Source organism: Barbus barbus (genome assembly GCF_936440315.1).
Source record: "Barbus barbus genome assembly, chromosome: 13".
NCBI classification, from domain to species: Eukaryota; Metazoa; Chordata; class Actinopteri; order Cypriniformes; family Cyprinidae; genus Barbus; species Barbus barbus.
Window position 1 is genome coordinate 12,070,561 of NC_136741.1, and position 12,050 is coordinate 12,082,610.

Here is a 12,050-nt window from a genome sequence, read left to right on the forward strand (position 1 = left end):
AACATGTCATGTTTTTTATGCTAAGTGCTATTATTACTATATATATTCTTGCATTCTTGAAAAACATTTGTTTTCAGGAACAATGCAGGTCCATGTGAGAACTTGGCTTCTGGTTGTTTTCAAAGACATGGAATCACTGTTACAGAAGTAGTAATCAGTGAGTTTTTTAAGCATTTCTCTGTTGTTCTCTGCTGGTTTACAACTGGAAATAGAAGGCTTTTACCTGAAGAGTAATGACACAGGTTCACTTCCGTCTCCTGTCCACTGAACCATCCTCCTGCTTCATCAGAGAGACACAAATCCAGCCAGAGTGAACATTCCAGCTCTAGGCCTCATTTCCCCAGGAAGCAACACTCACTTCCTGTGAAATTAAGAGAACAGAGGCTGTGTGAAGCGTGTGATAACTTGGTAGAGGTAAACCCCTTCATACACAACTCCTCCCTCGATCTTCACTTCACTTTGTCCTACAGTGTACACACACTGGTTAGAAACATACGTACACACACTGGTTAGAAGTGCTCAGCCATGTGGGTGAAGATTCAGCCCTCTCTAAAGATTGGCACCTTCCTCTTCCTCTTCCTCTTCACCTGTAAGGACACTTTTATTTCTAGTTGCTCAATACTGGTTCAAGTGGATGTTAAGGTTGGTTTGGATATAAACTTGTCTTGATGTTTGTCTTCTTTTTTTTTTTTTTTGTCTAACCGTCTGACAATATATAACATCATCAGCAGAGGAAGCCTGCGCAGGTCTGTAAATCACTCAATTCTCAGCCTTGTATTAAGTTATTATATTTCAAAATGTCAATCGTTGTCATTTATCAGTGGAATCTATACAATTTTACTGTGTGAAGTGGTTGATTTTGATTTAGAACAGTTTGACCTCACATTTATTAATATTAGAAATACTTATAATTTGGACAAAAAAAAAAAAAAGTGATTTTGTACTGTTTGTTTTTGAAAACATGTTCATGTGTATTGTCACATGCCCTGGTTCTGGAAAGTAGTGGGAAGTGGTAGAGACATGAGAACTTAAGTAAGCCTTGTGATGTAATTCGTCATTCGCTTTCGGCATGATGCTTTTAGAATTTACATACGTACCTACTACTTTACTTGCTTGCTTATATGGAATATTAGCTTAACACCTCTGGACCATTTACATAAGTATTTCATACATATTATTGCAAAATTATAAAATTATGTGTTGGTTTCTGCCATTTGTAGGTGTGAATGGGTGTACAGTAGACAGATGTTTCTAAAATAACTCATCCCCAGGGATGGAAGCTTCTAAATATGTTTAACTATTTTCCTTCCTGCCTCAGTGTTTATGTACACCAACTCCCTGGGCACCAAAAGGGGAGCAGATAATAAGGCTTATAAGACTGTCGTAAGAATATCAAATGCAATGCTAAATGGGCTAAGAGCAGTAGACTCATAAGATAGTTCAGGGCTTCAGTAGTTAGTAGAAGTAAATCGGAGTACATTTTACACCACAACAGTGTAAACCGTAACCAGTAGCAGTTTGAGTGGAATTCATTTCTCTGATGCCGAATCTCATTCCTTGAAACACCCACCACCATCTAAGTGGTAAAATTGCTTTATTTCTCCACAGAGTCTGTCATAAAAAGTGTGCAACTTTTTATCCATCCGAGAAACGAAGTTGAAAGAGGTACAAATGTGTCATTGAAATGTCAGGCAGAAGTCAGCCATGGGCCAGGGTCTCACCCCAAATATAAATACAAATTCTACAAAGATTTTCATGCATTAAATACTGACCAGACCAGTTCTACGGACCACCTCTACTCAATACCAGATGCCAGAATGGCCCACTCTGGGAAATATAAATGTGCTGTTGTCATTGAGGAGCAAACGATGGAGAGCAGTGCCAAAGACCTGACAGTGAAAGGTAGAGGAGCACATCAGTTCAATGTGTAGAAGAATTGCTCTCAGAATTCTAATATCTACTGATCTTTCTGCAGGTCTTCAGACACCAGTCCTAACAGTGGATAAACTGAAATTGAGAGAGGGAGATTATGTTACTGCTGTCTGTACAGTAGAGGGAGAAATGGGTGATTTGACATTTGTCATTAGTGATGGAGTTGAGGAGCTCTACATACAGGAGCACACAAAGAGTCACCGAGTTGAGAAGAAGCTAGCCCTTACTAAAGGAACTGTGAATATACTTTGCTACTATTCTATTAATTTCCGTAGCAAAATAAAACGCTCTAATGACAGTAATGTGATCAGTCTTGACATTCAAGGTATGTCAATACATTTTCATACTAAACTGTATAATAAATGTATTTGTTCATCCAGGAAGTCTAAACATGTCCACATTCCTTTCCAATTCAGAGCTGGAGATCAATCCCAATATCAAAGTCAACCCATCAACAAATGTCATTGAAGGAGATCTAATAACCTTCAGCTGCAGTGTTGATACGACTTACCAAAGAAATTCTGATATCAAAATCAGTCTCATCCATGGATACACCACGCTCAGTTTGAACATGACACAGACAGATTACAAAGTGTCTGCTAAGGCTAATGACTCTGGGGAATATGAGTGTATCTCAAGGCTTGGTGGTGTTTCTAAATCCTCCGCTGTGAATATCACTGTAAACGGTGAGAGACAATGAATGCTTATCAATGTTTCCTAATGTATTCTTTGTGAAATTTCACCTTAAAATAAGATTAACTTATGACATTTTTAGTACCCCCCCCCCCCTTTTTTAGAAGCATACAATGACCATGGGCTATCAGTATGCAGAAAGGACAAACAGCTATAGAAATTTGTCAATGTGAATTTTGTTATATTACAAGTTAGAAGCTGAAAATGTTTTGTGTGAAAATCCTTTGCTGCGGTCACGCTGAAAGGCAATGAGCATTAAGCACAGTCTGGTCTTGTCTAACCAAACAATTTTAAATATATTATGCTTTGATAACAGTTTGTATATTTTTACCTCAGAGCTTTTCTCCATGCCTGATCTGCGCTTTAACCCAGCTGAGGTTTTTGAGGGAAAACCCTTCACCATCAGCTGTCAAATCAATAGCTTTGCCTCAGAGAGAATTCAAATGGATGATATAAGGTACTCAATATTCCATGACAAAATACCTGTAACAAATAGTAGCAGATACAGAGGCACTGCAGGCAAAGTGTCCAATGGGAAATACATATGTGTTGCTGAAGCCAAAGGGATTATCAAAAAGAGCAGGAGGGAGCTGTTTGAAGCAAAAGGTAGGCAGTGACTTCTTATCCACTTTGTCTAGGAAAACAAAAAATATGATCAATATAAATACGTAACATTTTTTTTTTAGTTAATTAACAATTGTTTCTCTTAAGTTCTTGTTTCAAAGCCTGAGATCTCAGTTGATGGTCCTGTTATCATGAATGAGTCATTTTGGATTCATTGCCACTCTGACTATGGAAGTCTGCCAATTATCTACACACTAAAGAGAAACAACATTACCCTGAACAGTATTAACGTGTCTGACCTTCATGAGAAGGCTCGTTTCTTAGCCATGATATCAACTCCTTCAGACATCAGCAGTTACATGTGTGAAGCAGAGAATAATGGCTCAAGCAAGATGAGTGAAAGGCTACATGTGACTGTTATAGGTGAGGTAATCGTAAAGATATATGAGGTCTAAAAAGTCAGTAGTTTACAAATGACCAGGGACAGATAGATTCTGTGAATTTATTGAGTATTTTAGAGTTGATTTGTTTACAGATTGACCCTAAAATCATTATTAGCCAATAATTAAAGAAAGAACTTTATAAATTATGGCCAATTTCAGTTCTGCAGAAATATACAAAACTTTTTGAGTTCTGCATGTGCATATTCAAATGTAATTGTGTTATTTATATGTAATATAGTATTACTTTTAAGTTACATTAGAGTACTTTTAGTGTAATTTCATTATGTGATTTAAATACTGTGGTTCTCAACCTTTTTTTACTCAGTGCCCCCCTGATTAAATTTAGAATGTTTATAACAGTTTAATAGTTAGTCCTGGTCCCCTGGTTGAGAACCACTGATTTATAATGTTACGTCATTTCGTAGAAGCGTCTGTTTACTTCATTGAGTTTACTGTTCTCTTGTTTTTAGTTCCCGTAGGGAAGCCCTTACTGACAGTCATTCCAGTTCCAGGAAACATTGAAGAGGGCAGTGATGTTACCCTGATATGTAACATTCCAAAAGGCTCTCCACCTATCAGTTTTAGTTTTTATGGAGGCAGTGGGACAGAAATCTACAGGACCACAGTTCAAAGTAATTCGTCCTCATATGATCTGAGTGCAGTAAAGAGACAGCACAGTGGAAATTATTATTGTGAGGCAAATAACCAGGCAAATGCTTTGAAGAGTGACACAGTCACAGTCGAAGGTGAGCTTTATCTTTATTTAGCAGCAAATCAATTTTATGAAACGACATTTAAACTTAATACATAAATTAATTTTAAAAAGTCTCTTTTTCTAAAGTTTTATAATTATTGCATGTGCTGTTTTTATGAGAGATTGCATTACATTCAAAAACCTTCATTTCAAACCTTTTGCAGACAGTGAAAGGTTAAATCTCACCCATCTTGAATCTCATAAGGAATTTACTTTGTTCTTGAGCCTGTGCATATAGAATAACATGCTCTATGTGGCTTTTTTTCTTACCTGTAAAGTGACACTGCCACGCTGGTGTTTAACCACCTTTACCTTAAGAATGTGTCATGGTTATTTTTTGAAGCCATGCAGTACGTTTATGTGAGGAACACATTGACATTTAAATCGTCATTCAATGAAAGTATTGCTTGACAGCTGTGGTCACCTTTCAGTTTCATTATATTGGAAAAAAGCAGCTAGGACATTCTGCAAATCAAAACCCCTCCTGTGTTTCATGGAAGAAAGAAAATCATACATATTTCAAAATAGATTTTTTCTTTTTGGTGACCTATTCTTTTAAAGAAACCAAATATGCAACATTTTATTTTTATACATTTTAACATCTAAAAGAAAGTCCATGTTGTTTGTCATCTACTCATTCTCTCTGTATGTGTTCACTCTATAGTGAGCCTGGCAAAGTGGAAAATGGCTTTGATTGCAGTGTTCTGCATGCTGTTAGTGGCCCTGCTGGTCCTTTTCATCGTGAAGCACTTCAAGGCCAAGCGAGGTAGAGAGCCTACAGCCCCCCTGCATCACCTGTCTGACCTGTGAACCAAATTCCCTTTTCAACTTTTCTCTCTGTCACAGGTAAAAGAGAGATGGCTGCCAAACTATCAATGTGAGTCGACTGGCTTATGTTTAAGTTGGTCTAGAATTGAAGGCGTTAGAGAGACAAGATGAGGTGGTTTTGTGTTATTAAATAGTCGCTACACTCATCTGACCATGCCTTTACAAGTCATGTGGTCCCAAACAGACAAATCTGTTTTAAAAGGAATAATATCCATAGAAAACCAGGAAATTTAGTTAGTGGAGAATATTTAATGTTAATTTGATTTTTTTTCTCTCACCATTCCTCAGAAAGCCTGCAAGCCCTAAATCAGATGACTCTTTAACCCATGACACCCATTATAGTGACCACACAGGTAGTCTTTTTATATATATATATATATATATATATATATATATATATATATATATATATATTTATTTATTTATTTATTTTTTTTTTTTTTTTTTTCATCCACAGTCATCATCCACTCCATTCATTCTTTCACTCTAGTTCACCAGTCCATGTTGTGGTCATTTATATTACCTGTTCAGACCCAAACTCTTGCAAGACTGACCAACCCTGACTGTATATTTATATATTTGTATAGAACTATTTTATATTGAGTCCTTGTATGATCAGACACCTGCAGGAGTTTCTGAAAACAGTCGGTCATGTGGATGGAAGTCCTTTCTGTAGTTTTGGGACATGCCAAACACTGCACTGTACCCCAAAGTGTGTTTGTCATATCTACCCAATAAACCAATTCTAATTAGGATGAGGGAGCTCATTTTAAGTCAATGGTGGAGCAACTTGCTACTGTGTGGAACAGATTAAGATGACTTCATGTTGAAGTGTCCACATACAAAGTGTCCCCTCACACACGCACACACATCCTGAGTCAAGATGACAGACCAGGAGTATTCAGACTTTGCCATCTATGTTTACATCACTTAATCTATGATCATGATATCTAATCACCAGTTGCAACTAAATTTTACTGTACTAAGACGCTGTGTGACACTGGCAAATTCACTGTCTAATTCCAGGCGCAGAGCTACACTTTGATGCCTTGACGGGGAAGGTGACCTATGGGAAATGAGATCACCACAATTAATGGGAACAACTAAAGAATCCTGTGAACAGTGTAGTGAAGGGTCCAAAATTATGAGTTATGAAAACTATAAGACAAAGCAATTTCTAAGATTATGAAACTGGAGGCAAAATTTATTAAGGCTTTTTAGGACCACCTCAGATCTTTTTAGTTTTTCAGATCATACTTTTTTTTTTTTTTAAACAAGGAAAAGGGGAATTAAACTGTGGATTGGTAACATGATTGGGTTTTTGGTTTAGATGCAATGTGTAAATGTAAAATTTGTCAGTTTTTGACACTGGCAAATCATCTTACCTTTAGAACAGCAGAAAAATATTAAACTCACCCATATCACAGCAGTTTGGCTAAGTATTCATCTTAACAGCATCTGAATCATCTGCTCACCGTGTGCTTTTTCTCTGATTTCACTGCTTTGCTTGCATACAGTGTGTTTGCTTCCATCATCATATGTTTGTTTATTAATTGATGTTGTTTGTTTCATTTTACTCTAAAAGCATGTGTGTTAATGCTTTATTTACTGTTAAATATTCTGTAAAAATGTGTGTATTGGTACATGAAACAAGATTTGATAGGCATTTAAAATCTAATAAAATGTTTTATTTGGAATTACCTCATTTGGAATTTATTCCCTAACATATTAAGATTATCGAAATCTCTTTCAACATTCTGTCTCTTTTAACATATTTTAATGAATTAGGTGTCATATAAACCAAGTATTGTTTATTTATTTCTGACTTTTAACCTTCGTTAAAATATTGTAATAACCTCCTTTGGTTTAAATATTTAGAAAAATTTGAAGCAGCAATGTTGACTTTGCATATATATTTATTTTATGAACAGTTTCCTGCTTTTGTATTTGTCTGGTAGTACAGTGTCACCAGAGTCCAGACCAAACCGTTTACTTCAGATGCAATGCTCTAAAAGCAGGTCACAGGTTCAGGAGATACAGTGATTGTAACTAAATTGGAAACAAGGCTTATATACCATACACAAGCTGCTCTGCTTAGTTTAGGGAATTGACTGATTAATCACTGATTACTGGTTAATCCTAACACATTCAACATGCTGAAATTTGAATTAATAGATTTGGTATATATTTATACAGCAGGTAAGATAAGTATTGAGCATGTCACTATTATTCTCGGTAAATATATTTCTAAAGGTGCTGTTGACATGAAATTTTCAGCAGATGTCGGTCACAACCCAAGTAATCCATACATACAAATAAATTCAGAAAATAAGTTGTGTAATAAAATGGAATGACACGAGGAGAAAGTATTGAACTATTGAAATGTATTTAATACCTTGTACAAAAGCCTTTGTTGGTAATGACAGCTTCAAGACTCCTCGTGTATGGAGAAACTAGTCACATGCATTACTCAGGTGTGATTTTGGCCCATTCTTCCACAAAGTCTTCAAATCTTGAAGGTTTGAAGACTGTGTTTGGGATCATTGTCTTGCTGAAATGTCCACTCCTTGTTTCATCTTCATCATCCTGGTACTGTAGGTGCTGGGACTGAACCAATTAATATTAATTTCCACTGGTATCTTGGCTTTCCTTGCCTTTTTGCACCTCCCTTTCTTCATGTGTTCAATACTTTTTCCCTGTGTCATTCCATTTTATTACACACATAACTTCATTTCTGAACTTATTTGTTTTATTTTCTTTGTAGGCTATTTATTTTACACGCTATATATATATATGTATAGGAATGTACTTCAGCTAATTTGATTTCACTTGAGATCAGTGGCATGTAAATGGCCATGGCTGATGCACTATTTTTGCTGTGTGTTTCAGTGGTGGTGAATAACAAAGAGAGTGTTTGGAGTGAAAGACCTCCAGGTAAGTCACCACTTAATCATATGAGTTCCGTGCATGCCCCAAGCTACTAGTATTTACCTGCAACATACAGGCCTACCTAAAATTATTCTAACCTACTTCATTTTGTATCTTTGTATTGATGTTTGTGTTTTTCACCAGATGTTTCTGACCAGGACAGCCTAGGGTCCACAAATGAAGGTGACGTAGAGTACACAGAGGTGGTTCATCCTCAACCTGTAGATCCTACAAGAAGTAAGTTCAACGTTTTAAAACTATATCTATCTCTTTTATTTCTCCTCTCACTCCTCTTGCCTTTTGAATAGGAACATTTTGATTCCCTGGCATGTATGAGCTGATTAGAGAAAAAAACGCTTCCTGGGTGGGGTCTAACCATCCAAATTATCAAGAGCCCTGGATTTTAATTACAGTGGTTATTTTCTAGAGACATCTTATAAACAGGAAAGGCCAGACTAATTAGGTTCCTGCCTACTCCAATAGCTTCTTACTTACATTATTCAGAATTACAGTGTGCATTTCAAAACAATTATTATTTCTACCTCTTCCTTCCTTTTTTTTTATTAAGATATACCCTAAACATATATTTTTTTTCTTTTGTTCTATAGTTCCTCTGAAAAAAGGCTCAGGTACTGTGTACAGTGAGCTTCAGACCGCTCAAGGTACAAACAAAATTACAAAAAATAACAAATACATTTAGACATTTACACACAAAAGGTTCCTATGACATTATGTAATGCAAACACACAGAGCAGTTGGTTGTGTTGTAATTGATGGTTTTTTTTCTAACTCATACTGTTTGTACAGGAGCTATTGAACATGTAAACCATGTAAGTGACCTTAATTCTCTCACTTCTTATGACCTTATAAGCATTCTTTCCATCCTGCTGCCTGACCTTTGAAATAATCAAGAGATCGCCTGTGTCTCAGTGTGTTTCAAAAGTTAAGAAAATATGTCATGTTTTTAATGTTTGACTTGGCTTATACATTAAAAATAATTAAATACTCCAGGTCCAGCATAATTTGTTTTTATATAACTTGGTTTGTTTTGTTGTCTACTGCAGTGAAATTCACACATTTTAAGCGTTGCAAGTTTAAGGAGTAATTTGGTCCAAAAATTGTGAAAAAAAAAAGATTTTTTTTTCATTACCTAATTTTTTTTAAATACAAATATCTGCACAGTGAAGACATGCTACTCATGGGCTTTTATTTACTTTTTTATTTACTTTTAAATTACTTAAAATCTAAATCAAAGCATGCAGCTTGTTTATTAACAAATAGCAATCTGAGACTTAAGTTATTTTAATGAGTACTATTTTGCGTGTGACGTAGCGCATCACTGCACCTGACCAGAGAACTCTAAAGTGATCTTAGTTTTCTTCAGTATCCCTATGCCATGTGGGAGGAGGTAACATAGTTGCATGGAGGACTGAATGTGTGTGTTTTGTAAACTCTGTCTACAGTAAGTGAAGTGGGAAGCACCAGTCACACTTTCCAGATGGGAACAAATAGCAGGGCCGTGGTTTCCTCTTGAACAGAGGGACAGAATTTACAGAGAGCAGTCATGCACACAGTGACTTCATGAACTCTGTGAAAGCCCAGAGGAAAGGAAAACAGAAGTACAACAAAATTATGAGACAGAATGACTCCGATGACTCAGTGTAAAACATTGAAACTGACATCAACCCAATTTTCCCTTCTGGGTTTACTGTTAAACTTTTTCACCTCCTCTTCCTCATTATGTGTACATCTCTGATAGATTATGTGGATTTCCAACAGAGTTTAGCATGTTAAGAATGACAAGAGAGAAATGTGTCCTTTGAGAGAAATGTTTCCCTTTCCTCTGGAGCAGTTGTGGCCTAATGGTTAGAAAGTCAGGCTTGCAACCCAAAGGTCGTGGGTTTGAGTTTTGGTACTAGCGGGGGGTTGGGGGGGGGGGGTGAATGCTTCAATACCACGACTGAGGTGAGACGCTTGAGCAAGGCACCGAACCCCCAACTGCTCCTTGGGTGCCGCAGCAAGAATGGCTGTCCACTGCTTCCGGTGTGTGTTCACCGTGTGTGTGTATTTGTTCACTATTCACTGCTGTGTGTGCACTTGGATGGGTGAAATGCGGAGCACAAATTCTGAGTATTGGACACCTTTCCTTTCCTTTTAGAGGATGTTACTAACATAAACAGATTTTCATTTAATATGATTTCTGAAAATGAGCACATCCATCTAATAATTTTGTGCTTGTATTTTTGTAGCAAGGTCTGTTAGAATATGTTGAACTCAACCGTGATCTTCCTGAACCAGTGGACTGATAGAAGTCAGTCAACATCCCTCACCTCCCTCTGGACTACTGTGGCCTATGTACCATCAATCTTCTGTTTCCTTCACCAACATTCTCCTAAAAAAAACACTGATTTAATCATTTATTTCCCTTTCCTCATATGTGACTGATTGTTTGTCGTATTTGTCACAGTGCTATACTATTGTGTGTATAGTCGGTACTAAAAAAACCACATGCTTTTCACAAGGTTGTATTTCGAATAAAGTGAATTGACTTATTTGACTTTCTCTCTGTGTTAAATATATTGTAACTTTAAAACCTCAATAACTTTTCTATGACGTTGAAATTAAGGATCAGTTGTCTTTTTTGTACCCCGTGTACAGCTGCATTGAATGATGTGATGCAAACTGCTACAGCAGTTATTTGGATATCAGCTCAAATAAGAGATAAAGTCATGAGTTTATCTTCGGCCAAAATGCTTTCATCTACTGACAAAAATAATGTAACTTTTAGCATTAGTTAAAGGAAACCAAAACAAAGAATTTCCCTTTGGGTTCCACTGGGAGAAGATGATAATGGCTAGTGAATACCAATCACACCCACATCACTTAGCTCATGCAGCCTGACATCACTAAGTCTACATACACTAAGGTCACAAATATTGGCACCCTTAGTTTAATAGGAGACACATGGAAATATGTCTTTGGTGTTTATCCGCTTCGTCATTCATATTCACAAAATGTAATCTTTAATTAGTAATTAAAGTAAATTAAATTTTATTAAAGTTAAAGAATTCTGTAAAAAGATTTATTTGCCAAGATTTCTTCTATAATGTGTAATAAGGTGGATGAACATCTGTCAAGAAATATGAGACCATTCCTCCATAAAGAAATCTCTCCAGATCCTCCAGTTTCAGAGGTCCTTGTGGACTGTTTTCAACAGCTTATCACACAGGTTTTCTTTGAAGCTTGATCAAGGGACTGCCAAGTACTACGGGCAGTGAATCTTTTTTGTGTTGATACTGAGATCATTGTCATTTGGATCATTGTCCTATTGAACAAGAGGGGAGTTAATGCTTGCTGTGTCACTGAGGTGTTGATTTAAAATCTGCTGGTACCTGATAGAGGTTATGATAACATGTATCCTAATAAGTTGTAAAGGGCATTTGGAAAACAATTAGCCTCACAGCATTAAAGATCCAAAATCATACTCCATAGTGGGGTTTTCTACATTGGCTGTCTTTCTGTCTACACCAAAAAAAAGTCACATTTTGGTCTCATCTGTCAGCATTTGCTTTCCTTAGCTGACGATTCTTTGTTAACCAAACAGAGCTAGTGTTAGTTCCTGTCAATACTACTTCTCAACCAACAAGATCTCCCCATACAGTTTACTGATATTCACACATATTTGTGAATGTTTCTCTAGAGGAGAAACCCTTTTGAAAAACAGTCAGCTTTCATGCATAGTATATTGTGTTATTGTCATTGTAGTAAAGTTAGCTATATATCAAAGTGGGGTCATAGCAATTCTTGGTAATCACAACAGGAAAAAAAATCTGGTCCTGGACTATCATAATTTTTCACTATTTTCTGTTTGTGGTTTTAAAATACTTTTGCAAATTATGCTTTTTTTT

General features: G+C 36.4%; 1 protein-coding gene across 4 annotated transcripts; it reads left to right on the forward strand.

The window, feature by feature from the left end:
• The first annotated feature begins 451 nt into the window (after nucleotides 1–451).
• On the forward strand, nucleotides 452–10,704 carry LOC306878694 (platelet endothelial cell adhesion molecule-like). Of its 4 annotated transcripts, XM_079431182.1 has the most exons (16): nucleotides 452–589; nucleotides 729–746; nucleotides 1,609–1,902; nucleotides 1,976–2,257; nucleotides 2,349–2,618; nucleotides 2,962–3,231; nucleotides 3,337–3,612; nucleotides 4,103–4,378; nucleotides 5,051–5,152; nucleotides 5,233–5,263; nucleotides 5,503–5,567; nucleotides 8,104–8,148; nucleotides 8,287–8,379; nucleotides 8,751–8,804; nucleotides 8,950–8,972; nucleotides 10,392–10,704. In XM_079431182.1, the coding sequence occupies exons 1-16, from the start codon at nucleotides 526–528 to the stop codon at nucleotides 10,446–10,448; spliced, it is 2,220 nt and encodes a 739-aa protein (XP_079287308.1). In that variant the 5' UTR covers nucleotides 452–525; the 3' UTR covers nucleotides 10,449–10,704. The 4 variants fall into 4 exon arrangements, 3 of the variants coding, with proteins under 3 accessions (XP_079287308.1, XP_079287307.1, XP_079287309.1); XM_079431181.1 differs by lacking the exon at nucleotides 10,392–10,704 and having other exon boundaries at nucleotides 8,950–9,154; XR_013784962.1 differs by lacking the exon at nucleotides 5,503–5,567 and having other exon boundaries at nucleotides 476–589.
• The last annotated feature ends 1,346 nt before the right edge of the window (nucleotides 10,705–12,050 follow it).

What these genes read in the sequence shown, in the direction of transcription:
- LOC306878694 (XM_079431181.1), top strand. Translation starts at nt 526, where the DNA reads ATGTGGGTGAAGATTCAGCCCTCTCTAAAGATTGGCACCTTCCTCTTC. An exon ending in GCTACATGTGACTGTTATAG is followed by an intron (nt 3,613 to 4,102) that starts GTGAGGTAATCG and finishes TCTTGTTTTTAG; the next exon opens with TTCCCGTAGGGAAGCCCTTA. An exon ending in TGACACAGTCACAGTCGAAG is followed by an intron (nt 4,379 to 5,050) that starts GTGAGCTTTATC and finishes TTCACTCTATAG; the next exon opens with TGAGCCTGGCAAAGTGGAAA.